At 38.4% G+C, this 24,324-nt stretch overlaps 1 protein-coding gene across 2 annotated transcripts; it reads left to right on the top strand.

Annotated features, from left to right (window-relative positions):
- Nucleotides 1-1,509: 1,509 nt before the first annotated feature.
- Nucleotides 1,510-22,614, top strand: LOC145786525 (uncharacterized). 2 transcript variants are annotated; one of them, XM_082598194.1, is made up of 16 exons: nt 1,510-1,661; nt 4,643-4,872; nt 5,292-5,318; nt 8,857-9,056; nt 9,223-9,361; nt 10,729-10,882; nt 11,505-11,610; nt 14,542-14,621; nt 15,312-15,375; nt 16,360-16,466; nt 17,047-17,196; nt 17,909-18,025; nt 19,446-19,556; nt 19,907-20,047; nt 20,693-20,816; nt 22,290-22,614. In XM_082598194.1, exons 1-16 carry the CDS (start codon nt 1,555-1,557, stop codon nt 22,491-22,493), a joined length of 2,061 nt encoding a protein of 686 aa, XP_082454320.1. In that variant the 5' UTR covers nt 1,510-1,554; the 3' UTR covers nt 22,494-22,614. The 2 variants fall into 2 exon arrangements, with proteins under 2 accessions (XP_082454320.1, XP_082454319.1); XM_082598193.1 differs by lacking the exon at nt 5,292-5,318 and having other exon boundaries at nt 1,510-1,657; nt 4,639-4,865; nt 8,829-9,056.
- The last annotated feature ends 1,710 nt before the right edge of the window (nt 22,615-24,324 follow it).

The raw sequence follows: 24,324 nt of genomic DNA, 5'->3' as shown, positions 1-24,324 counted from the left end.
CTGAACGTGAACAACGTAGCCTATGCATAATGTGCATTAAATCAGGTGTTGCAAAATCTTTAGCACTTGACGCTGTGACCCGCAACTTTGCATTGCAAAAGGCCCGAAATAGATTGAATGCTCTGTTGAGCTATTTTCATTGTCTGTAGCCTATTTATAATTTTTTCCCCACTTATACTAAAATTACCAGCTAATAAGTTTAGGATAAGTTTGATTCGCATCATGATTGGAACGAATAGGCTACTGGCACGCATACTTGTCAAGGAGAGGAGACGTCATCACCGACCCAACAACGGCTCTTCCAAGATTCCACTGAACAAACAGACAAAAGTGGATAACAGGATCATCAGCAAATACGCCCGCGTTGCCCAAACACTACATAGGAAGGGTACTTTCAGCAGTCCTGGATGCCCACAGTGCGAGTCCATCATTCAGGACGTCGATCACCTGGTCAAGGATTGCCCAGTCACCAAAATCAGTGTCGGATATGGAGCAGTAAGTTATATGTAGATGTTGATATATGACAGTAAATGTGACGACATTTTTAATTAATTTAAGATCTAAACTTTTAAAATCTAAACTTAAAATGAATTCAATTTCAAGCTGAGGAAAGTGGACCAAGTTCAGCTTAAAACATAATGATGCAACGCATAAAAAAAAATTGATTGATTGCATAATACAAATTCGTTGCTTTCATTTTGCTGAAAAAACATTGTTGGGGGCCGTTTTAGATATTGTTCCGACCAGTCATGATTTCTCTCGGAGGCCCTGCCCGCAACAGACAAAGTAAAAGTTTCTTCCCCTCCCCCTGGTGGCTTTGCACAAGCTAGCTGTTTGAGCATTTGTAGCCTACGTCATAAGCATAGATAATAAATTGAACTCAGGTAGGCCTATCGGTTTTGCAACGCAAGGGAATAAACTAAAAAATGCGCGCACGAACCACACCAAACTAAATGAAAAACTCGTTTTGTGAGCCGCACACCCATCCCTGCGCAGTGCGCACACCGTTCAAACTTTCTTGCGGACCGCAAGTTGCACACCCTTGGTCAAGTGGGTGAAGTTAAGAAAATACATTTCGATGACGTGGGATCGATTCCTACCCCTGTCAATAAAATTTTATTTTGTAATTACTAATTACAGAATATTTTTTTTTAAATTACCAAACAAAGAACTAAGAAGAATCAACTCTCTGGCTGAATGCTATAGATGGGTCATAATTGGAGGGTAGTCACTTAAACATACGTTCTGATTGGTGGACGGTGTCTTACAGGAAACTGTCATATTTAAGTGGCTATCTCGTAGTCTAGGTTGTGTCAAACGGAGTCGCAGTCGGCCTTTTTTAACTACACTACACCGACTCCGGACATGACAAAATCCTTCTGACTCCACCAGTCCACAGCCCTGCTGTCCACACAAGTCACAATTACAAACGTCACACTGTGTTGCTAAGCAACCCATGTCAGAAAAGGATCAATAGAACAAGTGAAATCAGCTTGAGCACTGAGCAGGATCAATCTTGCACATACGGAATAAGCTGCTGTGAAACGTGCAAACATGTCAGCTAAAATTACAACGTTCATGCAACCAAGCGAGGCCCATACTGAAGACGTTTTAAAATGCATAAGAGAAACAATAAGAAAACAAGGACAATTTATACGTAAGTTGATAGACGACGACAATTGTTTTTGCCAATAGCGATGTACGGTAATTTTTATCAGGGTAGCCTCTTGGTATAGGTTATGCACATATAGCATAGTATGCTGTGATGATAAAAAGATAAGTTCCGTTAGGCATCAGCAGATTTAGCGTAAGTTTTGTACTGTCAGAGTTACTTAAGGCTGAGACGCTAATTTTGCCAAGTCCAACTAAATAGTGTTGCCAAAAATCAAACAATGCTCTAAGTCTAAACACTTCCCAGTTTTCTATAAATTTCCCATCTCACCAGTACCCAGTTTTGTCTAAAAAACAAAGCCTTACCCTCAACAAACGTTGGTTTTTGGTATAAAAATCATTGTATAAAGGTCTTCAGGCCTACCTGCCTAAAAATATTTTTTTGCTGAAAAATCTGTGGTGTTAAACCCGGTACCTTTAAATACGCATTGTCACTGTTATAATCGGTCCAGTTTTGCGGATTACGGTTTGGGTTGCGATTAAGGGTTAGGGTTAAGATTATGGTCCGACAACTTTTTAAAACGTTTGCCAATTCTTGAAAATGCTGGACAATGCCTGGTAACTTTCAAAAGTTGCCAGGTTTGCAAGTTTTACCAGCCAAACTGGGCTAGTTTTGTATCTCAATAGCGGGAAATGTTAGCAGTTGCAGGTTTTGATATGGTTGATTCCTTTTGATTTCCTATTATTTCTAATCGACTTCAATATAATAAACACTATTTTTAGTGAAAAACATCGTGCAACATTGACATTGCCTGATAACAGATATTTAGAGGTATCCGTTAAACCTTTTTCAAACCTTTAAAACTTTTCCAAAGGCAATTTTATTTTCATGACAGATCTAAAATGTCCGAAATGTACTATTGAGGACAAATCATCCCAGCTGGCATCACTGTGGTGGATCTGCACCTCCATAGCGTAATGGCGTTTATCATTGTCAAAAGCTTAACATCTTTTACTGTGAAGTGTGAACTATAGCCTACTTTTTCATATGAACCTCGGGAGCAGAAGTTTAAAATCTTCCTATTATTTCAGACTGGAAGTTTACAGACTTAGGTTACCTTATTTATTGTCTTTCTAAATCATCGTTTCTCAACGTGTTCTAAGTCATAGCACCTCTGCAAGCAGGTAGAAATAGTTTGGCATCCCGAAACTATCGTTAAACACCTGATTACTCCAGTGGGCGTTTTTAATTTTCATGGGCATTTGATGGAAGTTGATACATGATGGACATTTCTACATAGGCTGCAGAGGTGTACTGAGTCAGGTTTTCTGGACTCTTCGCCTACTCCAAAATCTGTGGCTCAAAACTCCAGTTCTACGGTAGGCTCTAAATATTTTAAATAATAATCCAGTTTTTCCATAATATCTCATAAGTCTGTAGATCTACAAACTAGGACAAAATGGAAGACGTTACATCTATGTTGGAGTCATTATCAACAAATGAAGAAATCTGTCCCATGGGTCCCGCATCTACCCTACTATAAAACTTAGGCCCATTTATACTTTCCCGCAGAGGCGTAGCAAGCGCCCTCCGTATCCTCCGACCTGAGGGGGCCCCGCAAGGAATGAGGGCCCATAAAATGTTTGGGCGGCCCCGAATGATCTTAACCGCTGAGCTGCGACTGTGCGAAAATATTCATCTAATTACAGAACTTTTCAAAGACCACCACCAACAAGCTAAAACAAGCCAATTCTGCTGTTTGTGCTACAAAGCTCTTTCAATCGTCACGGAAATCGTGATCTGCTTTTTACTCGCTGAGATAAGAGCTAACAACAACACGGTGAAAGAGGGAGTAGTAATTTCGCTTTACTCAAAAGAATCAAAACAAAATCTGTCATTATTGGAATTATTGCGTAACAATTGACTTTTCATTGCTCTTCCCTCCCACTTCAGATGGTGTGGTACACTGTACAGACGAGTTTGTGAGCACTGAGCAGTGAGCAGTAGCTAGCAAGTAATTTAGTTGTTTAATTCTTTATCGTTTCCAACATTGAAGCGTGCTTTGTAATGTCCAAGAGAACTTATAAGAGCGGTGGCTCTTCTCAGCTAGTAAACGAAAGGCAGTAAAAAATGCCTAGAAGGAAGTTGAGAAAATTCCAAAGTCGTCAACGTATTTTGCGCTGCAATCCAAAGTACAGACGCATGAAACGGATGGTGCTAGCAGCGACAAATCGCATCCAGAACTGCTTCAAGTGAGGTTGAAGACGAAGCCAGTGTTTCTAAAATACCGCATTCCAGTTTCTGCGTTGCAAGAGCCCCCGGACTTATGTTCGGAGGGGGCCACGTTCTTTGTTGCTACGGCTCTGCAGTTTCCCTATCCCCTGTTATGAAAAGAAAAGCATATTTTTAAATGAAATAGCTAACCACATCACCTATGGTGGCAGAAGTAAGCATACACAAAAATAACAACTACACCAAGTGGTTATTTGTAGCTATGCCAAAACCCAAAAGTCAACTGGTAAAAAATCAGACTCCGGCTCTTGTATTAGCGAAGAATTTCAGACTTCGTCCGAAGCCCGAGACTCTGACTCCTAAATACTCCAAAACTCCGACTTCTGTAGCTTACACCTCTGATAAGCTGTAATCTACTGCGATCCCTATCAGAAAACTAGTGATTCAACGTCTGCAAAATTTGAATGGATGTAGCCTATAAAGGTACATTTGTTAGCTGGGACATTGCCACGTATTTGTTAACGTAGTAGCCTACTTCTCAACACCACCTAACAGTCGATTCCAGCACCCAAAAACTAAGGAGTAGGCTACCTTCGGTCAAGAAAAGCTGTTCAGTATTCAAAGACATTTTCACATAAAAAAGTGTAGTCTACCTTCAATAAACGGTGCAGAAAAGATTGAAAACAACAACGCATTGCACCCCGTCACCGTTAATGGCTAGAATTATGCTACATGTTTGCCAATTATCGCTTCTGGGTCTACCAAAATAATAACTTGTGTTGTCATTTTCATAGAGAGAAGTTACCGAGCAACCAAGACAGCTGCACGAAATGATCAAACCTTTCTCACCTGCATTGAAGATCCAGTAAAGGCCTGGAAAACTAAGTTTGAAAGAAGACAAGGAAATCTATCACACGGATTTTTTGCCGACAAAACAAAACCGTATCAAAGTGTTGGAACTGTGTACTTGGATGCTGGTGATTTGGTTTTGGAATCCGTAACCGACGATTTAAAATCAAAGGTTGGAGGTTGGCTCTAGTAGCCTACTAGATAGAATTTAAAATCCGAATTTACTTCCAGATTTCAACCTAAAATCCAAAACCAAACCCAGATTATAATAATTGTAAAATCCAAATCCGGTTAAATCCAACAATAAACTAATATTATAAGTCTAAAAGTAAGAAATTTACAGGACCTTATAAACCTTACAGACAGAACCTAATTTGAAAACAATCCATTGTAATTATAACAAAGAACGATCATTTTTAATAGTTTTTTCGAGGCCTAATATCAAAATTAGCAGGTCTAAATTCAAATCTGGTTGCTGAAATAGCTTCAGTTCAATCCTGTTGGATTTAAATTCAAGTCCATGTTCGTCTTTTCTATGTAGTTACTAGTTAGGCTGCCACATGGGAATACTTTAAGTTTTTGTATATAGGCTCTTTAGTCCCTATAAGGTATATCAAGGAGCAAGGTGGTGGGTGGTCCTATACTTGATTCCAAGTGTCGGGGAAGAGAAGATAAGGTTCTCGTTGTAGGCTACTAAGCCTTCGGCACTTACGAGAGTAGGGTGGCCAGTTCCTTACTCTCGGCCGCTTTTCAGCAATTACGCTCACCCACTTTATTACACCCTGACGGTTTGTTATGATTTGCATTATTGGAAAGCCAACGCCTTATCCGCTGCGCCATCCCACCGGCTCCTTGTAAAATGAGTCAATGTTTTAGATTCTATTGCATTTTACAGACATATAAGTTAGTGTATATATAAGTTACTGTAAAAAGAAACAAAAGTTTAGGCTGTAGGCTAATTACAGACGGCCTGTAGATTTGTTAAACACAGTGTCAAAGTAGAACGCACAGACCTTTATTTTCCTTAGCCCACTGACTTATTTAAGCTATTGGTATTAACCCTTTCATTCCCAGGGTTGCCGAACGGCAACATCAACTTTTGTAATGCTTTTCTCCCTTATTGTTCAGTGTGGTGGTTGAAGCTACTGAAAGTGCAGTATTGTAATTTGTAAGTGATATCATAATATGTGAAGGATAGACAGGCTATATTCGGCAATTTTGTTTGAGAACAAGTTGATTAGTGATGGTACAGTATAGTAATCGGAAGAGCACACTTACGTTTCGTGTGCTTCGCTTTCTAGAATTACTTGTTTTTCAATGTTGCCGATCGGCAACAATGGGAGGTTAGGCAAGTGAGTGTAAGTGTTTTGCTGAAACTTTAAGTATTGATGTTAGCTTTGTTTATTTGCAGCTTATCTGTCAAAAATTACTGTTCAGTTACTAGTGCTACCTTTATATGAAAGGGCGAAGAGATTTGGAGTTGATAATGCAATTAATTACATTTTGCTCCCTGATGGGATCGAGTCAGATGTGGAAGATGGCGATGAAGGAGATGAGGAAATGTATTGTGATGATGATGTTGTTGTCCCGGATTATAATCCAGATCAAGATATAACTGCTGGGTCATCATAAGTTGAAATGGAAGAAGTGGCTGTCTCTGTCGATGAGGAAGAAGATCAAGCATCGGCAAGTTGTAGTCCTAGTCAAACGGGCGTGGAGAAACAAAGCAACAGCACGCAGAAAAAACTCCAAATAGAGGAAACAACCGTAAACTATACGTTTCCAGACGTTACTTTCAAAGGTGAATTTTCAAGTCCATCAGACGAAATTCTGACGCCGTTGCAGTTAGCTATTTTAAATTATTTCTAAATGATGATTGCATGGTGTACATTGCAGAGCAAACGAACTGCTATGCTCATCCTAAAAATGGAAAAGTCATTGGTACATCAGCAAAGGAAATAGAGCAGTTCTTTGGGATATTGCTCTTTACAAGGATTTTTCCATGCAGAGCTTGTACCATGTAGGCTACTGGTCCAATTTTTCACGCTTTCCTTTGATAGCAGACGTAATGTCAAGAAATCGCTTTCAAGATCTTCTCAGGTAGCCTATATTCACTTCAATAATAATGATAACATGAAGACCCGTGACCACGCAGACTACGATCCACTTTTCAAAGTGTCTCCTCTTCTGAATAGACTGTGATGCCATGTCACAGCTTGAGCCCGAAGAACGCCATGTCTTTGACGAACAGATGATCCTTTTCAAAAGGCGCTCTAGGCTCAAACAATACATAAAAAAATAAGCCTCCATCGTTGGGGCTTCAAGGTTTTCGCGAGATCAGACATGTCTGGAATGATTTACGATTTTGTGATTTATACCGGAAAAGCCATGAAGTTGCCTGGAAACTTAGGCGTTTCTGGAAATGTTGTCATGAGGCTTGTAAACAAACTCCCAGAAGACCAGAACTTCAAATTATATTTTGATAACTGGTTCAGTTCGGTTGATTTGGTATGCTTACTCAAGCAGCAAACCATATGGTCAGTTGGCACTATCCGGTCAAACAGGCTGAAAGGATGCACACTCAAGAGCGACAAAGAACTGAAACAACGCGAAGGTGGAAGCCTGGGTTACAAGTGTGAAGATACTGAAGGAGTCGTTGTGAAATGGTACGACAGTAAAGCTGTCCATTTGATTACATCATACTGCAGCGTTGATCCAACAGACAAATGCAAGCGCTGGAGTGTTGCTGAGAAGAAGCAGATTGATGTAGAAAGGCCATAGCCTACACTGTCAAGGAGTAGGCTACAATAAACACATGGGAGGAGTGGATCTGTGCGACATGATGCTGGATTTATATCGCACAGACATCCGGAGTAAAAAATGGTACATGCGCATCGTGTACTATTGCTTAGATCTAGCAGTGCTACATGCGTGGTTACTATATCGAAAACATTTGGCACAGAGCAGCCACTCAAGGCATCTTCCACGAAAAGATTTCCGCAGCAGTATCGCTTCTGCTCTAACTTTGGCAGGAAAGAGTAGGATGAAACGTGGAAGACCATCTCTGAATGATGAAAGCGCATCTTCATCAAAGAAGACCAAGAAAGCTCTACCTGTTGCAGATGTGCAATGTGATGGCTTGCACCACTGGCCTCTTTCTGGCGCAAAAAGAATGCGGTGCAGATACTGGCCAGTGGTCATCAAGCTACACCAGGGTGCAGTGGAGCCAATGCCGCGTGGACTCTGCTTTGAAACAACTGCTTTTTGGCCTTTCACACCAAGTGATTTTGGTCAACGGGACACCCTTTGACGCAAGACATCACTGGTACTGCGGTTATATGCGTTTATGTTTAATTTCTCAACATGCAATACACAGAAACATTGAAATTTCTTTCAGAAATTATAAAGTGTTTTTGTGAAATATTACAGATATCCATACCATTTCTTCCCAATGTTGCCAAATGGCAACATTTCGCTGTTGCTATAACAACCAACATTTTTTTTATTTTTTTTTTAGATTTTATATTCGAATGTTAAAAGTAAAAGATGGCCTGAATTTAAAATTTTTTGAAATACAGGAAAATAATTCGGGGGAATGTGGTATGGAAAGCTGATTGATTACAACACGAAAGTAAAAATCAATCAATTTCAAACTCAATACCATAAACGGAGGGATGGCGCAACGGATAAGGCGTTGGCTTTCCAATTTTGCAATCTGGTTGTTTCAGCTGGTTGTTTTTTAGAGAGCTAGTTTATTCTGTCGAGTGGCTGATGACATCATGCCCATACATATAGTCCGGAAGAACAGCTCATACGACGAAGCTGGTTGTTGAAAACACCGCTCACCTCTACGTATTGGGTGGGCATAATTGCTGCAAGGAAAGGCATCCGAGAGAAAGGAACTGGCCACCCTAGTCTCAGTGCCGAAGGCTTAGTACAATCAGAACCTTATCTTCTCATACCAAACACTTGAATCAAGTATGGGACCACCTTTACCTTTTTTACCAGAAACGGAAGAGATCTGCTTGGGGTGACGGAGGAATAGACTAGCCTAAACTACAGGCTCTGGTTGCCGTGACACTGGCAATGTGGTACCGTAGGCTACATAAAATAAACAAAATATCAACTATAACAGATCCCAAAAAGACAGCAAGATGTTCCAGAATCCAAACAACCACCCTTTCGAAAGCCCCCGTCTCAACAGAGAAGGCTCCAATCCCGCGATCCTGCTGATATTTGCGTACTTGATCCTCTTGAAGCGACAGCTGGTTATGGAGCGATAAAGTGCCGAATTGATGAAGTAATCGATATGAAAAAGGGAGTGCTTGCGAAGCAAACTTTGGGAGGATATTTATTTAAAAAGGTATGCGTGACTAGCTGGTTTATTCTTTTCCAACTTGTGTTCAATTTTAAACGTTGACTTGTCATTTTCCTGGAATAAACCAATTTTTCGCTTAATTGTTTATACTTTACGAAGACTTGGTAATAACTGCGTAGCGTCAACGCTATTCTGTCTGTTCCTTGATTAGGAAAGTGAAATAGATGTCGATGATATTGGAGAAGCGAAGAAAAGTGATGCCGCCTCAATGAAGATGCAAGCACCACAAGGAAGGAATTGGACTATCCTTCGGTCAATAGGGAAGATTATCGGTAGTCATAAACAAGGAGGTAGGGTATGCCAATAAGATGTTAGCAGTTCAGTATTTTTTATTAAAAATGGATGGAGAATCAGCAGAGCCCTATTTACGGCAATTATTTATGATTAGTATTATTATTATTTATGATTCTCCATCCATTTTTAATAAAAAGCACTGAACTCTGAACTGATACTTGATGGAGAATCGCTGGCCTGCTGCTTCGCAGTCAGGAGATCCCCTATCCTTAATGGAACTCAATAAAGATGTTAGCAGTTTAGAGCAGTGGCGGGTCTAAAAAATGTGTGGGGTGGGCTGATGAAACAAAACTGTTAAACGATAACCACGTCAAACTAAAAAATGGACAACAGTGTAGCATACAAGTTGAATTCCGAAGAAGCTAAACGTGTTTATGGGGTGTAGGCTAATTGCAAGGGGTTACCCTCCAGAAAGTTGTGACACATTTCACCCTGTTTTATTCGCTTTTAACGCAATTGAATGCCCAATAATGCTTCTTTTGACTAGGCCTATATTGACTATAAACGTTGGAGTTAAACAATAGATTGAGTTTCGCTTTCACTAGCAGCATGATGGTTGCAATTAAAGTGATTGTTGGAGTTAAAGTTTGGCTGAAAAATCTCAGTTAAACAAGCGTAACAAAAACCATGTTTGATGACGACAGAAAGGTGTCAATGATTTCATTAATTTGTTTTTGATAAAATTTTGAGTAGTCTTTATGTGTTAGATTGTGGCTTACCAAATACACTATAGCGTCACTAAACCATTTTATGTTTGTTAATCGTGGTGAGAGCCTATAGTTCGACATTCAAAAGAGCGCCGGTTAGAGCATGTGCCCCTTAAGGCATGCCTGAAGATGAATACTAAGATTGGCTTCCTTGCTCTTCCGTCAACTGAATCTTAAAATCTTCAACCTCCGGGAAATTTTGTTTTTATCTAAGTAGGGTAGTGTCAAGTGCTACAGATATTGATTCAGTCCGAAAAGTAAACATTACATTGTCACCTAAATGTTGCAGATTTACATTGGGCTAAAGAATGAGTTGAGGCACGGAATATTTCTTAAGCGCCTGAAATTCAACCAAAAAGCTCGCCAAACGTATTTGGATATAGCGTTTGGATTTATCTCATTTTCTCTGACTTCTTGCAGCAAAATCTTCTCATAAATCTTTACCTAAATATAATCCGCAAGAATCTTATCATTGTTTTCTGATCAGTTTTATCACACAGTTTTTTTTTAATGTAAACTTAGGTCGACAATCAAACTACACATTAAATGTGCAAAAAAGGCCCTAAGCCAATCTATGAGCACAATGATATAGCTGTCAATCTCTCATAAATCATATAGGATTACTTTTATCTTATCTTTATACTTATCTTTGCCAGACATCAATGAGCATGGCTTTCCGACTGGGTTGGCTCGCTTGTATCATAAAAACAAAAAAGGATCTAAGTTAGCTGGAATAATCACTAAACTTCAAAAGCCTCTGCTTGGAAATGATATCCGCGATCTTGAAGAAAACGAAATTCTTTTGATGAAGTAGGTGGTTTTTGGTTAAAATGCTTTTCTTCTACATTTGCTTAGTCTGAGCATGTAGGCTTTAGTTAAGAAAGTAGCCTAGGCCTTTATGCATACGATTAGGCGTGCGTCTTTAGCCGTGCGGTACCAAAACATTTTAAGAGGAGGGAGGCACAACAAAAACATTCCTAAATATGCGCAATTTTATTGACTTGCCCAAAGATATGTCGAACCTGTTGTCGACTAAGCTTAAAAACAATAATATATATTATAATTGTAAATAGGGCCGCAATGGGACTGACCGCTGTGCTTGCTTTTAGATGCTTTTAGTCAACATTTAGTTGACTAGATAGTCTTAATGGCTGGCGTGGAAGCTACATCGTTGTGGTTTGCGAATCGCAACTGCTCGCTCTTCTAGTAAATATCCTTGTGTTGACCGCCAGGAAGAACGCTCCTTTCTAGATACAACCTGTAGTTTTATTATTTTCATAGACTAATATGCAAAATGGATGTTTTTACACGGCACAGTTATAGCCTACCTATCGTTTGTATCTATATCTGTCGTGCTGTTGCTATCAGCATTTAACAAAACATAAAACAGTTGCTAATAGGTCAATATTGATAACAAAGATTCAATGTTAAGATGGCGGAAAGAACTTCGACTAAGCTACCTGAAAGCTAAGCTGCAGGCCATCAATTCTTTGTTTTGTGCTTTCTTCAACATGAAGACAAAACTACTAAAACTAACTGTAAGTTTTTCATGCGTTCTTGAGTAGCCTCGATGTGCATCACACATTAACTTACCCAACGTTTTATCTAATTCTAAAAGATTTAGTTGATCAAAATTTAACTCTTAAGTGAGCCCATGAATAGTGATGTTCGAAACGAAGCCTATATGTATGCATTTGTGGAAACAAAATTCTTCACTAAAGAAATTAATTCGAAAGATACCAAAGCAAAGAAACTTTAAAGTGCCTCTGACAGGTAAATAAATTCGCTAAATTTACCTAAGATACCAAAAAGATGACACTAACAAACTTCCCTGACCAGCAAATCGTAAAAAATATCAACAGGCTACTAAGTTACACGCTTGGAAACTTTCGTTGATATCGGCGAATCTGGCACTCATTCAATTGCGAAAATAAAAACGGCAACACCACTGTGACGTCACAGTAAGCGGGAAGGATACATTCTTTCTCTGTGATGACTTGGTAAAGTATGGTACGGCTACTGCAAAACGTGAATGTGTGGGGCTCTGTTGGTCTAAAGCAGTGTTTCTCAACCTTTTTTGGCCCAACGCCCCCTTCATGAACTGGCAAAATTTTACCGCCCCCCCCCCAACAAAAACGATTAATTAAGAAAAGAGAAAAAAATACTATTAATACTACAAAAAGTGCTCAATGCCAAGAAAAAAGCCAAGCAGAGTGAATAACATCAAATTTAGACCAGTTACCAGTCTCTAAAACCCTTAGGCTACAGCCTGTTTTACCCTAAAAGGGGGATCATCAGAAGGACCTTGTTCAAATAGAATTCTATTTCTATTAGAATACGGTAAGGACTTTTTGATGATCCCCCTGTTAGGGTAAAAAAGGCTGTAAGGATTTTAGAGACTAGTAATTATAATTGATATATTTGCAAATATATAGGCCTATTTGCGAGCATGAAAACAGTAGGCTATAGGCCTACTGGTACGAGTGTGAACCTTGGGCTTGGTGAGAAAGTGTCATTTTCTTCACATCCAGTGTAAGCCAGTGAAAAACATTCGAAGATCACCTCTTATGGATATGTCAAGTGGGTTTTGCTGTTTGGTATGTAGCAGAACAACACAGATGAATCCCTTTTCCACCAGGTATAAGGTAGGAAATGCTACCGCGAAGATACGAGCTCTTTGATGAAATCGTTATGCTGGGCGGTAGATGGTTTAAACCAGAATGCCTCCTAATAATCAAAACGCCTCCCTTAAGCCGAGGTAATCATACCGCCCCCCTGAAAAATCAAAACGCCCCCTGGGGGGCGGTACCGCCCCCATTGAGAACCACTGGTCTAAAGCATGTGCAAATTAAGAATTACCGAAATGAAAAAGTGAACTTATTATTACTACCAGGTTTCGATCAAATAGGTTGAGTTTACTTTTATCAAACAGCATCTCAATTCAATTGAAATTGCAGTTTCATAGGGCTACAATTTTCATACTTTTTTATTTGTCCTAATCTGGCTATAGCCATTTGCAGTGTAACAACAGTATCTCACAAACAGTACCTTTAATTTATGGTTGAGGCAATGCCTACAAATTGCTGTTTATGTGACATTGTCAGTGACAAAGACCGTGTGCTTTCTTTTCCCACAAAACAAGGTACTGAGAAGAAAATGGTCAAAGTTTTCTTCAAGTGTTCGAAAGTGGGATGGGCCATACAAAACTAGTCGTATATGTTCACTTCATTGAAGATGATTTTGTTAATACCACTCAAGTAAAAATGCCTACAGGCATGTGTTGGAGTGTATACTACAAGGTGATGCTCTCAGAAGCAACGATCGGATTGTGATGCCGTCATGCATTGTTTGGCGAATCCGAAACTATTTTCCAGATCCAGATGGCCGTTACACAGGATTTGAATGGCCAACTGAAGGCACATTATGAGAGAGAGAGAGAACTTTTATTTATTTTTGAATAGTGATGATGAATTAAATATGAATGATGATTCGTACGATTTCTTCATTTTTCACTTAAAGTATATTTTAGGTTTTGTAGGAACGTATCCAGTGCAGTTTTATAAAACTGCAAAAAACAATAAATCTTCGAAAAAAGCAATCGCTTGTACCAACTCCGACCAAACTGTGATCCACCAATTACATCTAGGAAGCGTTTGTTTTATCCGTTGCTAACGACGTCCACTTAGGATGACGTAATACCACCAAAGTCGTCCCAGACCAGTGAAATATGGAGTTTCGCCTGTGGTGGCGCTGCGGAGTAGTCGTTTGATTAAATTACGCCCTAACCAGTCGAGCTTCGAGGTTAAGATTAAAAAGTTCGCTAAGTGTAATTCTGCGCTAGGAAATGCTTTAAAAAGTTATTATACTTGGATCCAACCTGTCAGGGCTCAGGGGCACTTTAAAATAGCTAGTAGAAGGTTGCTCATGGCTCGAAGCTGCAGGCTTTTGTCTGATTTACTTCATGAGCTGTCGTCAGAACAAAATAATCCTAAGTTTATTGAAGTATTTATAGTAGGAGGATAATAAAAAAACGAGATGTAAATTTTGGTTGCGCAGAGTAATTCAAATTAACGAAGAGAGTCAAACGAAAAGCTGCAGCTTCGAGCTATGAGCAACCTTCTATTCGCTCTTTTTAAGTTCTGTAGCCTATCATCAATCAACTCTTCAAAGAAACTTTGCCCCGTCACCAAACGAAATTTACTTTATGAAATACTTTGTTTCTAACACCATAATTATTATTGATCCAACCGGTTTCCCAAGGAGTACCTTACCAACTTTTCTACATGTTTGCATTAAATGTTTGATGCTCCCTCTCTGATTTAAACAGTCAGCCTGTAACTTACAACCTCTAAGGTCTAAAATAGTGAAAAAACTGTAAAAAATGCTTTACGTAGCATTATTTTAAATTCTCTTGCTAAGTTGTCATGCTGCAATAATTAAGGTTTATGATCACTTACCTACTCTCTTAGCATCCTCTTTCATACAAAGTAGTAAAGGATTTGCTGAGAAGTGACATCACAATGGATGAATATGGGAAACCTTCAGCGTGGTATGCTTACTTCGGAAGTTATTTCCTTTCCAAATAACCGAGTTTTGTCTTAAGATATACCAATTTTCCTGACTTTGATTTGATTGAATCTTTATTCTCGGACAGGGAAAGCTTCTTGCAGAATGTAGAGCTTGATCCTGGCAGTTTCGCATACTTGTAGAGGTTTTGAATCACTGACGTAGGCCCTGTCTCCGAGATTGACATAGTAAAGTGTCCGATTGTTGAAGTGTTGTTGCTGGGGAATTATTCCATCCACTAGTTGCCGCTGAATGGAGACAGAGAGCAGTCCTTGACGTGCGTTGCTCAAGTGCACGCCCCGAGAGTCGAACCAGCACCGCTTGATCTTGAAACTTCCTTGTTTCAGAAGTCACGTGCTAACCAATTGAGCTATCGGGGCGGGTTCGAAATTTGTTAATAAAAAATTCTGCCCCAGCTTTTTCCAAACTTTGTTAATTTTTAAAATGTTCACATAAATGCTGTTGAAGAAAAACATCAGCTCGGTAACTCATACAACTTTTCTTTAAAACTGTTTCTTTATTCGCTTAGTCCTTAAATTATTGTGATTTAAAAGGAGATGTCTTCCAGAAAGAAAAAGACCTTTCATTTTTGCTTAAGGGATTCAATAAGCTTCAAAACTTTTAATAGCCTATTGTTGCGTAATCAATGTCATTGCGTTTACGTCGAATGCAGGAAGCCGCCACAGCATCCTGCCAGTGATGAAACAGGGATACAGTCTGAAGTCGGAGTTCAACTGGTGAGATGAATTCTAATTTTAAATACAAACACATTGTACTCTTGTAGCTATAAATTTCAATCCACATACCTTTTGTGATCTTTTTGTAACTACAGTACATAGACAATGCTGCAAAACTGCCATGTTATTCACGTATAAGCCTAACCCTAAACTCTTTACTATGTTGTAAAAAGTGCTCTTAGATGTTATATTAATAGTGCTAGTGGATCACGCCAAAAATTGTAGGTAGCTCCAGCAAATTAAACCAGCGTATAACTAGCTTATAAAAAGTTAAATAAGGTAATCTTAAAAACATATGATCGTTGTATGAAGTAAGAGATTAGGAGAAGTACAGGACATATACTTGAACTATTTGTCTTGTAGCCTACTTTATTCTGATGGGAATGGTCATTTTTTTTTTTTAGATGGATGGTAATTTTATTTTTGTTTGGATGCGAAACGCCGAAACATACATAAAACAAAAACTGACAGTGTGCATCCAATGAGAGAGTGCTAAAGACCGTAGCCCTGAAGGCGTAGGAGGTCGTCGAGTCTGCACTCTCTCATTCGAATATTGTAGAAAATGCTGTTTGATCAGTTGTGAAGGAAGTACGGGACAGATAAAGATTTTATAATCTGTTGTCTGGTTCTTAACACCACACTGACGTTAGGGGTAGTAGAGATTCTCAATTTCAAAGCTTCATTGAGACTTTAAATGAACCGAACTATTTTGGGGTAGTCCATTGTCCAATATCCCACCCAGTCAATGGAAAATTTAACAAAGTCTGTTTCTTATGACGATTGATGCATGAACAAAACTTTTAAAACAATTTTAGGGTGTACTCGTTTTCAGTATTGGAAATTATAGCGTTGTAACAACTTCAAACAACTTATTAAACGACCAAATAATTTTTTGTTTAAATTTGTTGGGTGTTTACAAAAAACAGTCCCGAGGGGGGCATTTAACTTCTATGTGTTATTGCCTCAACAACTATTCTTGCATAGGAAGGTAACGCAGATGCTTCTAAAGCCGGATCGAGTCCTTCATCAGCATCGGCGACAAGAAAGAGAAACTCAAGCACTTTCGTACCGACTACTAACAGCAGCAGAGTGTAAGCTCTTGGATTCTACGTGGTCACCGGTTGTGGGCTACTTTTGTTACACAAACTAAAGTAATAAACACACATTTGTTGAACTGTAAAAAGCGAGTTTCTTCAGAAAATTGGCCTTTCATTGAGTTATCCTTCCGACCAGTGACGCAACTAAATTTTTTTATTTGAAATTAGGAGTTTGTTTAACGATGTAGCTACTAAATGCATCCAAAAATTTACAAAACGTCATTCAACATGTAGTACAACGTCATTAAAACATTGCAATAGCGTTAAAAACTCGTTTACTCTTTTTGGCGGGAGGCAAGATAAAATTTTACGAAGACAATTGCTTCTCCAAGCCCATCGCTACGTCCTTGCTACCGACATATTAACGCACAGCCGAGAGTTGAACCCAGTGTTTTTGTATTGATATTTCACTTGCCGTTGCTTTGTTCACAAAGGTGATGCAGCGACAATATTTGATAATGAGCTTGCTACTTCTACTCGTTTACAGAGCGTCTCTTTGCAACGTCGTAAGCTTTTATTAATTGCTTTGCATGCATGGGAAAGCAGTTAGAGATTTATATTGTTTCGAATATAGCCACAGGTCAAAATTCGGCGCTCAAATTTCAAAGTACATAAAGCATACTTTTGATACATATGGACCAAAGATTGAAACTTGGGAAGACTTGCTGACGGCAGGAGAACGACACAACAGACATTCGCTGGGCAGTCAAAGAATTAAGATAAGGTAAACGAAAACTACATAGTTATTTTTAGTAATATGTAAAGTACAGATTTTTCATTGTCTAAGCCTCTGCGGCCGAGGTCTTTTCTTTTACCACCCCAGATCACAATGCTCTCGGACTACCCTGTAAAGCTACTAGAGAGCAGCCGATCTTTGGTTTCATCATGTAAGACGCAGACCCTCCACTCCATTCGGTAGCTTGAAGATAGAACTACAGATTGTGTATCAATAAGTACTTCAAAGTGCTGATGGAACGTCGTTGGACTCGAGCAATGTATTGGCCGTATCTTTTCTCCTTGACAAATGATTTGCATCCAGAACTAAGCCTCGTTTTTGTATGTTGCCCAGGATAAAAGCGAATTTTTTTGTTTTTTAGATTGTGATAATCTTTGATTTTAGCTTCATGAAAAAACAGTTTACAAGTATAGGCTAGATAAAAGCGACATAATATGAATGAGTTGACCATAAAAACCATAGGAGTTTTTTTTTTGTAACATGATAAATACCGTGTTGCTGCTTAGGTTTGTGTGTTTATATGCGAATAACATACTTCTGTTTCCGATATTTTTTTTCTTACGAAAGGAGAATTCAACACAGTCCTTCAATTTAAAAGCTACACTTTTCTCTTGTATAGACTTTCACTGGTTACCTGCTTTTTTTTCAGCGATAATTTTAATTTATTTTATATGTGCACTTGAAAGCTGTCGTTATTCAGGAGACGTGATACATTAACTCAAGTGACGGTACCAGAAGGGATGCAACCTCCGTGGATGTTTGTTCCCCAAGCTGAAAAAATTCTGTTCGAAAAAAGAAGAATTAACATCAAAGGGATGTAAGTTCTTAAATGCAAAAAACGTGTACAGTAGATGTGATTACTGATTTCATGCAAACTACGCCATTTATTCATTTTGTGATATAGTGTAAAATGCGCCTTTCACTTTTCATTTTGTGATAGTGTAAAGTGCGCTTTTCACTATCGCGTATTGTTCATTGACTGACCACATAGCCTTGATTATTAACCTTACGGTGACTCGAGTTTGACTTTGGTTGGTTGGTTTTGAAACTTTATCCTCGGACTGACAAAGCCTTGATAGGTTATTTCTGATACTTTCGCAGACTTGTGGAGGCTCTTGGCGCAGGGCCGGTTACCGAGATTGGCAGAGTGAAGTTTCCGATTGTTGAAGTGTTGTTGCGGGGAATTATTTCATTCACTCGGTGCCGCTGAATGGAGAGCAGTCCTGAAATGCGTTGCTCAAGCGCACACCCCGAAAATCAAACCAGCGCCGCGTGATCTTGAGGCGGAAGCGTAACCACTGAGCTAACGGAATGGATGAACGTCGTGACAGATGTGGGGAATTATACTGATTGGTCATCCACTTCACTCAGATCGTGCACACTATTTGTGATGCGATGGATGGTGCAGTTGATCTTGTAGTCTGCGGTTTGTTCCTCCTTACCGCACTCACAGATCGCTAATGGTGCCATCCTCCATTTGTGCATGCTAGAACGGAACATTGTGACGGCAGCGCGCATGCGATTGAGCCTCACCCAAGCTTTTTTGGTTAGCGGACTCCAAAAAAGTATGCGATGCTTTCTTCTAGTTCCACTACATGCTTCCTGGAAAGATTTCGAGCCCTTTGTGCCATTCCAAAATTTTGTTTGTATTTACATTTTCTCTTGCTCATATCATCTCGTCATACGTCGTATCATTGCGTCATATCACGTCATACCTCATATCATCTCGTTCTTCTTTAGTTAGCCAAGCAATTGTGATGGAGGAATGACGTCATTATGTAATGTCATGCCTGTCTCAATTACACAACAATTACACAAAACAGAAATGCTTTAATTACAATTACATGAAAAAATGTAATAAGTTACATTCAATTAAAATATAAATTACAAATTTATCTAATTTTGAATGAAAGTAGTTTAAAGTTTTTTTTTTTTTTTGCATATAGACTCGTCAGTCCTTCTTGTAGGCTGGTACGTTAAAAGTATTGAACAACTGGAAATATTTCATTTTGTTTTGATACAGATTTTTTTTCCTTGTTTTTGTTAGGAATTATTTTTGAAATAGCTTTAGCCTATACTTTGTTTCACTTGGACCAGCTTTGATGAGGCATATGTTCCTTTCATTTTAACCAATAGGATCTTTTTGAACAACCCTAGTAGTAAAATAGCGTTGTTATTTTACTATTTTTTAAAAGTAAATTTTGAAAATTGAGGTAATAATATTCTATTGTTTGTAGTGCCGCTAAAAGAACGGCAGAGGATATTCTAGAAGACATGCGAACTGACTTTATAAAGCTTCAAAAGAAGTTGTCGAAAGACGCAAGCGACGAATGCAACAGACAACGAATGTAAGACCTCACAACACATTCCATAGTTTTTTGTAAAATTATACGTAATCTGTAATTTGAAAAGTTTTTGGTAATTTAATTTGTCAAAAAAGAGTTTTTGCAGTTTTCTGAGAGGTGAATAAACGTTTATGGTTAATATTAGAATGAATAAAGAAGTTATCTGTAAACGACATTTTCCCGCAATTCCGAAATTAACCATTGCAGCATTATTGTAAAAAGTACTGAGCAACGCATAGGGCCATCTGTGACAGAGATCCGATGCGGCATTATACGAAAGCACGCATTGCTGATTCATTGAATAGACTTAAACAAAGTAAGAGGGAGAATCAAATTGATTGTACGTTCATCAGGGAACAATACAAGTTGATCAAGTACAAGTTTCAAACGATCAACCTTGGACCAATCCAAGGAGTTTCTTTAGAAAAAATGAGAATGGAGGCTAAACTAAAAGCAAGAGACAGAAAAGACAGCTCAGCTAAACCTCTCAAGTGGTAATTGCCGAAAAGTTTTAATGTTCTAATTAATTAAAAGTTACATTCTCAGTGTAGACCTATCATAAGAGCCATAGCTATAATATACAATTGCTTTAGTTTACTGAGGTAGAGTTACGTGAAGTAGTTTATATAGTGTCATCTCATTTCGTTAGTTATCTAAGTTTGATAGCAGAGCCAAGACTGCAAAGTCGGTGGAGTTTAATCGAGTTTACGAAGTAGTCACAAGTTTTAGCTTCTTAATGGTCAAATTCATAGATTTCTATCGATTACAATGTCGTCTTCAGCAATATGTTAACTGGTGGATGTTGATCCTTTCCCCGTGTTTTTCTTCATTTCATGTTCTCACCTCAATTTCTTCTTTGCAATTAGACAGCTTGCAATAGGTTCTTAACCACCTTGCTTATGTCTGATTCCGTTTAGTTTTTTTCAGCTACAAAAATAAACATCTCAGCAATTTCATATCCGTCGCCTTCATCTCTTGTTTTGGTCAATGGTAACGCGTTTATTCCTTGAGTAGAATATGCAGTAGCCTATTTCATGAAAACAAGCTCAATTGGCACTGGATGATTTATATTTAAGTAAAGCAGAAAATTCACTCGTTCATATTGATGGAGCATACCAACGTGAAAGCTGTTTACTCAGGTATGTGGACCTCAGGACGGAAGCTAACAATGAGACAGAAGGACAAAACGAAGAGGTTACAAACCTATTGCAAAAGGTGGCCAGGTTTCAATATGAAGATGAACGATCTATACCACTAGTGAAGGTGAAAAAATTAGATTGATACTATTTGATCCATACCAAATAACAAGAAAGTTGATAATCTGGGTTGAAAACAAAAATTTCTTTTATTTTTTGTAGGCTGCGGTTTTGTCCGCTGTGCCCTAGAACAAGGTATTTTATACTTATTGCTCATCAAAAATCTTCGGTTTGATTGATTGATTGTTTCTGACCATCACAACGAAAGCAAGGGTAGCAGAGGTTTGGAAGAAAGTAGAAGTAACAAAACGCAAACGTAAAATCACAATGCGATAATCTGTTTTAAAATTTGGCACTTTCGCAATATCTTTACAACAATTTTAAAATATAGCAAACAAGCAGAAGAAAGAGAAATAAAGTCTAATTTTCAAAATTTGCTTGATTAAAAAAGAATAAAAATAAGACAACTGCTACTTATAGTTTGGCCTTGGTGCAGTACGAAGTGCATGGTATAGGCGCAACGTGTAGTGATGATCCACTGAGTAAAGGCCTATTGTATCCTACCAGCTACCAATGGCTCTACGGTAATTTTTGCAAATGCACTTTTGGCGTAGGGGGGGTTCTTGTGGTCGGATAGTGTTCGCTAAGCACTACCGATGTACCACTCCTATAGCTCAGAAGGGGCGATGTTCTAACCTTATCTCTTCTAGAGTGCACTGTTTATTACCACACAGGAGTAAGCCTTGTAGAAGTTAGTATAATTTAAGATAAACCAAGGTAGACAGGGTAACACACACAGTAATATTAATTAACAATAGAATTTGATTTAGTTTTTGATCTGCGATTTCAAGGGAAATCACTAATTTGTCAATAAGATGGTCACTTTGCAATAGGCTAAAAACTCACAGCCTAACTGATGGAGTTTCAATAACTAAAGTGGTTGAGAAATCAACAGTGCCAGTACTGTAGTCTCAGCTTCTGCTGTATTCATGTTGACAACAGCTTAAGAAAAGCAAGTTGTCTAAAGGGCCCTACTATTTCAGTTTTTAATTTTTTAAAGTAATTATATGTTAATAGCCTGTCTTGCTTGTCAACACTGCCAACTGATATCAAATTGACATATGTACCTTTCACTGCAAGCAACGTATGGATGATTTAAACTTGGTTGCAATGCAATTGCAATGCAAATGGATGATTTAAACTTGGTTGCAATGCGGTTGCAATGAAACTCTCTATATAAAACAAGATCGCATTGATTGCCGGTGTGGAAATATATGGTTGATGGGTTGCCTATATATATCATGTTAGGTTTCTTATCACTGTAGTGTTATACTAAACAGACCTAAATGTGTAGAGAAAACATACTTTCAAAATGCTTCAGGAGTTGCGCAATTTAACACAAAAGCATCATGAGCATTTATTGAGTCTAATATCCACCATAGATATTGACCGGGACTTCTAAAAACTTAATATTGGCGTTTAGTCCCACGTAACCGCATCAGCAAAACTCGGCCTGACTAATCAACCATTGACTTCACAGGAAAAGCTCTGCCTTCTTGTGATGTCAATCCCAGCTCATATCATATTGACCGTTGGGATGACTGATGGGATATCACTGATTCTCGACAAAGTTCTGCAGGCGCCTTCGGAGTTACTGCAACACTGGCTCGCAGGAAGAAAATTAGATAAAATTAGTACAATGCTCAAGTACCAGCATCGACCAAAAACAATGCCAAATAAATGACTGAAAGTCATGTAGGCCGATATCGTTATTTTTACTTTGCTAAAAGCAACAATTGTGTAAATGTTTGTTCAGACAAGTTCTTTTCTGATCAGGTCAAGTGTAAATGTGCTTTAATAAACAATTAAAAATGCATATTGGTTATTTACATTTTGTATTCTAGCAAGCTCCCAAGATGTAAAGTTTGTTCCAATGGTGCAGTTGGAAAAACGCTCAGTTTAGGGAAACAGAAAAATGGGAAGATTGAAAAACTATGGTTCAACTATCAGGATATGCAGAAGCAAAGAGAATCTAGGACAGTTCTTCAGTGAACGGTTGATTGGATTTTAACGGCACTAAGTGGATGGAATATTTTTCAGACAACGTACACTTCAACATGCCGGGACTCTACTCTTCCAAGCCTGCGAAGATCAAGAAAAAGGAATAGCATAAGCCTAAAACAGAACTATAAGCCCTAATTTTTTTAACAATATCAAAACGTTACAAACGTTATGTATGTTCTTGTATCACATTCCACTTGTGACTAAGATGCATCATTGCACCTATGCTCTTAGAAAACCGTTACGAATCGGACTAGTAATTCATCATAGACGTCTTGCAGGGACTAATTTTAACCCAATAACCACAGAATGGCGTTAGCTTTTTAACATCTCTTGGTAATGTGCCACATTTTTCAAGTTCGTGTGACGTGGTGAGAAAAGATGCACCATTTTTTCCGATAGACTTAAATGCAATAGGCTGCAATCGAATGTTTTTCCACGGCTTCTTCACAATTTCCTACCTTGGCTGGAAAATTGTCCCAAAGTTTTCTTGTAACCTAAAGCTCTTTGCAAGACACAACACGTTCTTGTGAACCAATAGTTAATTATCAAAAATATCTTTAATTACCAGGCAGTTAACACAATTGAACAAGGCAAGTAACAGAATGATGTTTTTGCTTTACTGTATCTAGCACAGCCAACCTCACATTATCGTCTCTTATGAAAGAGCATATTTCGCAATAAGACTTTAAAATACCTTTTTCAGTAAAATTTTTAAACTTTTTCACATTAAGCGGCAGATACGGCTTTTACTTTGTGAAGGCGCGTTTTTCTTATTTTTCAGTTTGTAAAATCAATGTCACTAAAGCCACAGCTAATTTAACAAGAAAACAAAGGCAATAATTTTTCACTTAGGCCTATGTAAAATATATGGTTCCTCTCACGATTGGACATATACCTCACATGTAATAAAGCGAAAAAAAAAATTGCCTTTTACTATATTGGGGTGAAAGGAAAAGTTTTCCGACTTCTACCGTCTTGGAGCCACTACTTAAAGTCTGTTTGGCACTGTGATAGCACCGTTTAACGTCTGGTAGGCTATAGCGTATATCTGTGGTTTGTAGGCTGCGGGTGATCCTACAATTTCTGCATAAAGTGATCACGTTTCTATTTAAAAGAGTGTGCGTTAAAGGTTTTACACCTTTTGATATGGTTACATTAAAATGCTTGATGTTTTTAATTTTTCATGCTTTATCATAACATGTCCTTTTAAATATAGAATTAGTCTTATTTTGTGCGAACACGCATTACCCTAAATTTATCCAAAGAAGAGGTGTGGGTTCAAAGTGTACAAAAAGTGTGAATGAATAGAGTTGAGCCTGGTCACGTTGTAAGTTCTTTTCGATACTTTGATTTGCGAAACCGATAAAAGTGAAGCTAAACCGCAATTTTATTGACGATTTCAGACCATAATATAGATAGAGTACACTTAAACCAGTTGACACCGGATTTATCCGGTTTCAAGCCGTATTAAGTTAATATAAAAACAAAACCCAACCCATGTCGGGCTCACG

This window comes from Aplidium turbinatum, chromosome 17 (assembly GCF_918807975.1).
Source record: "Aplidium turbinatum chromosome 17, kaAplTurb1.1, whole genome shotgun sequence".
In the NCBI taxonomy this organism is placed as follows: Eukaryota; Metazoa; Chordata; class Ascidiacea; order Aplousobranchia; family Polyclinidae; genus Aplidium; species Aplidium turbinatum.
Note: the sequence above shows the minus strand (reverse complement) of the source record. Positions and strands in the feature narration are given on the sequence as shown.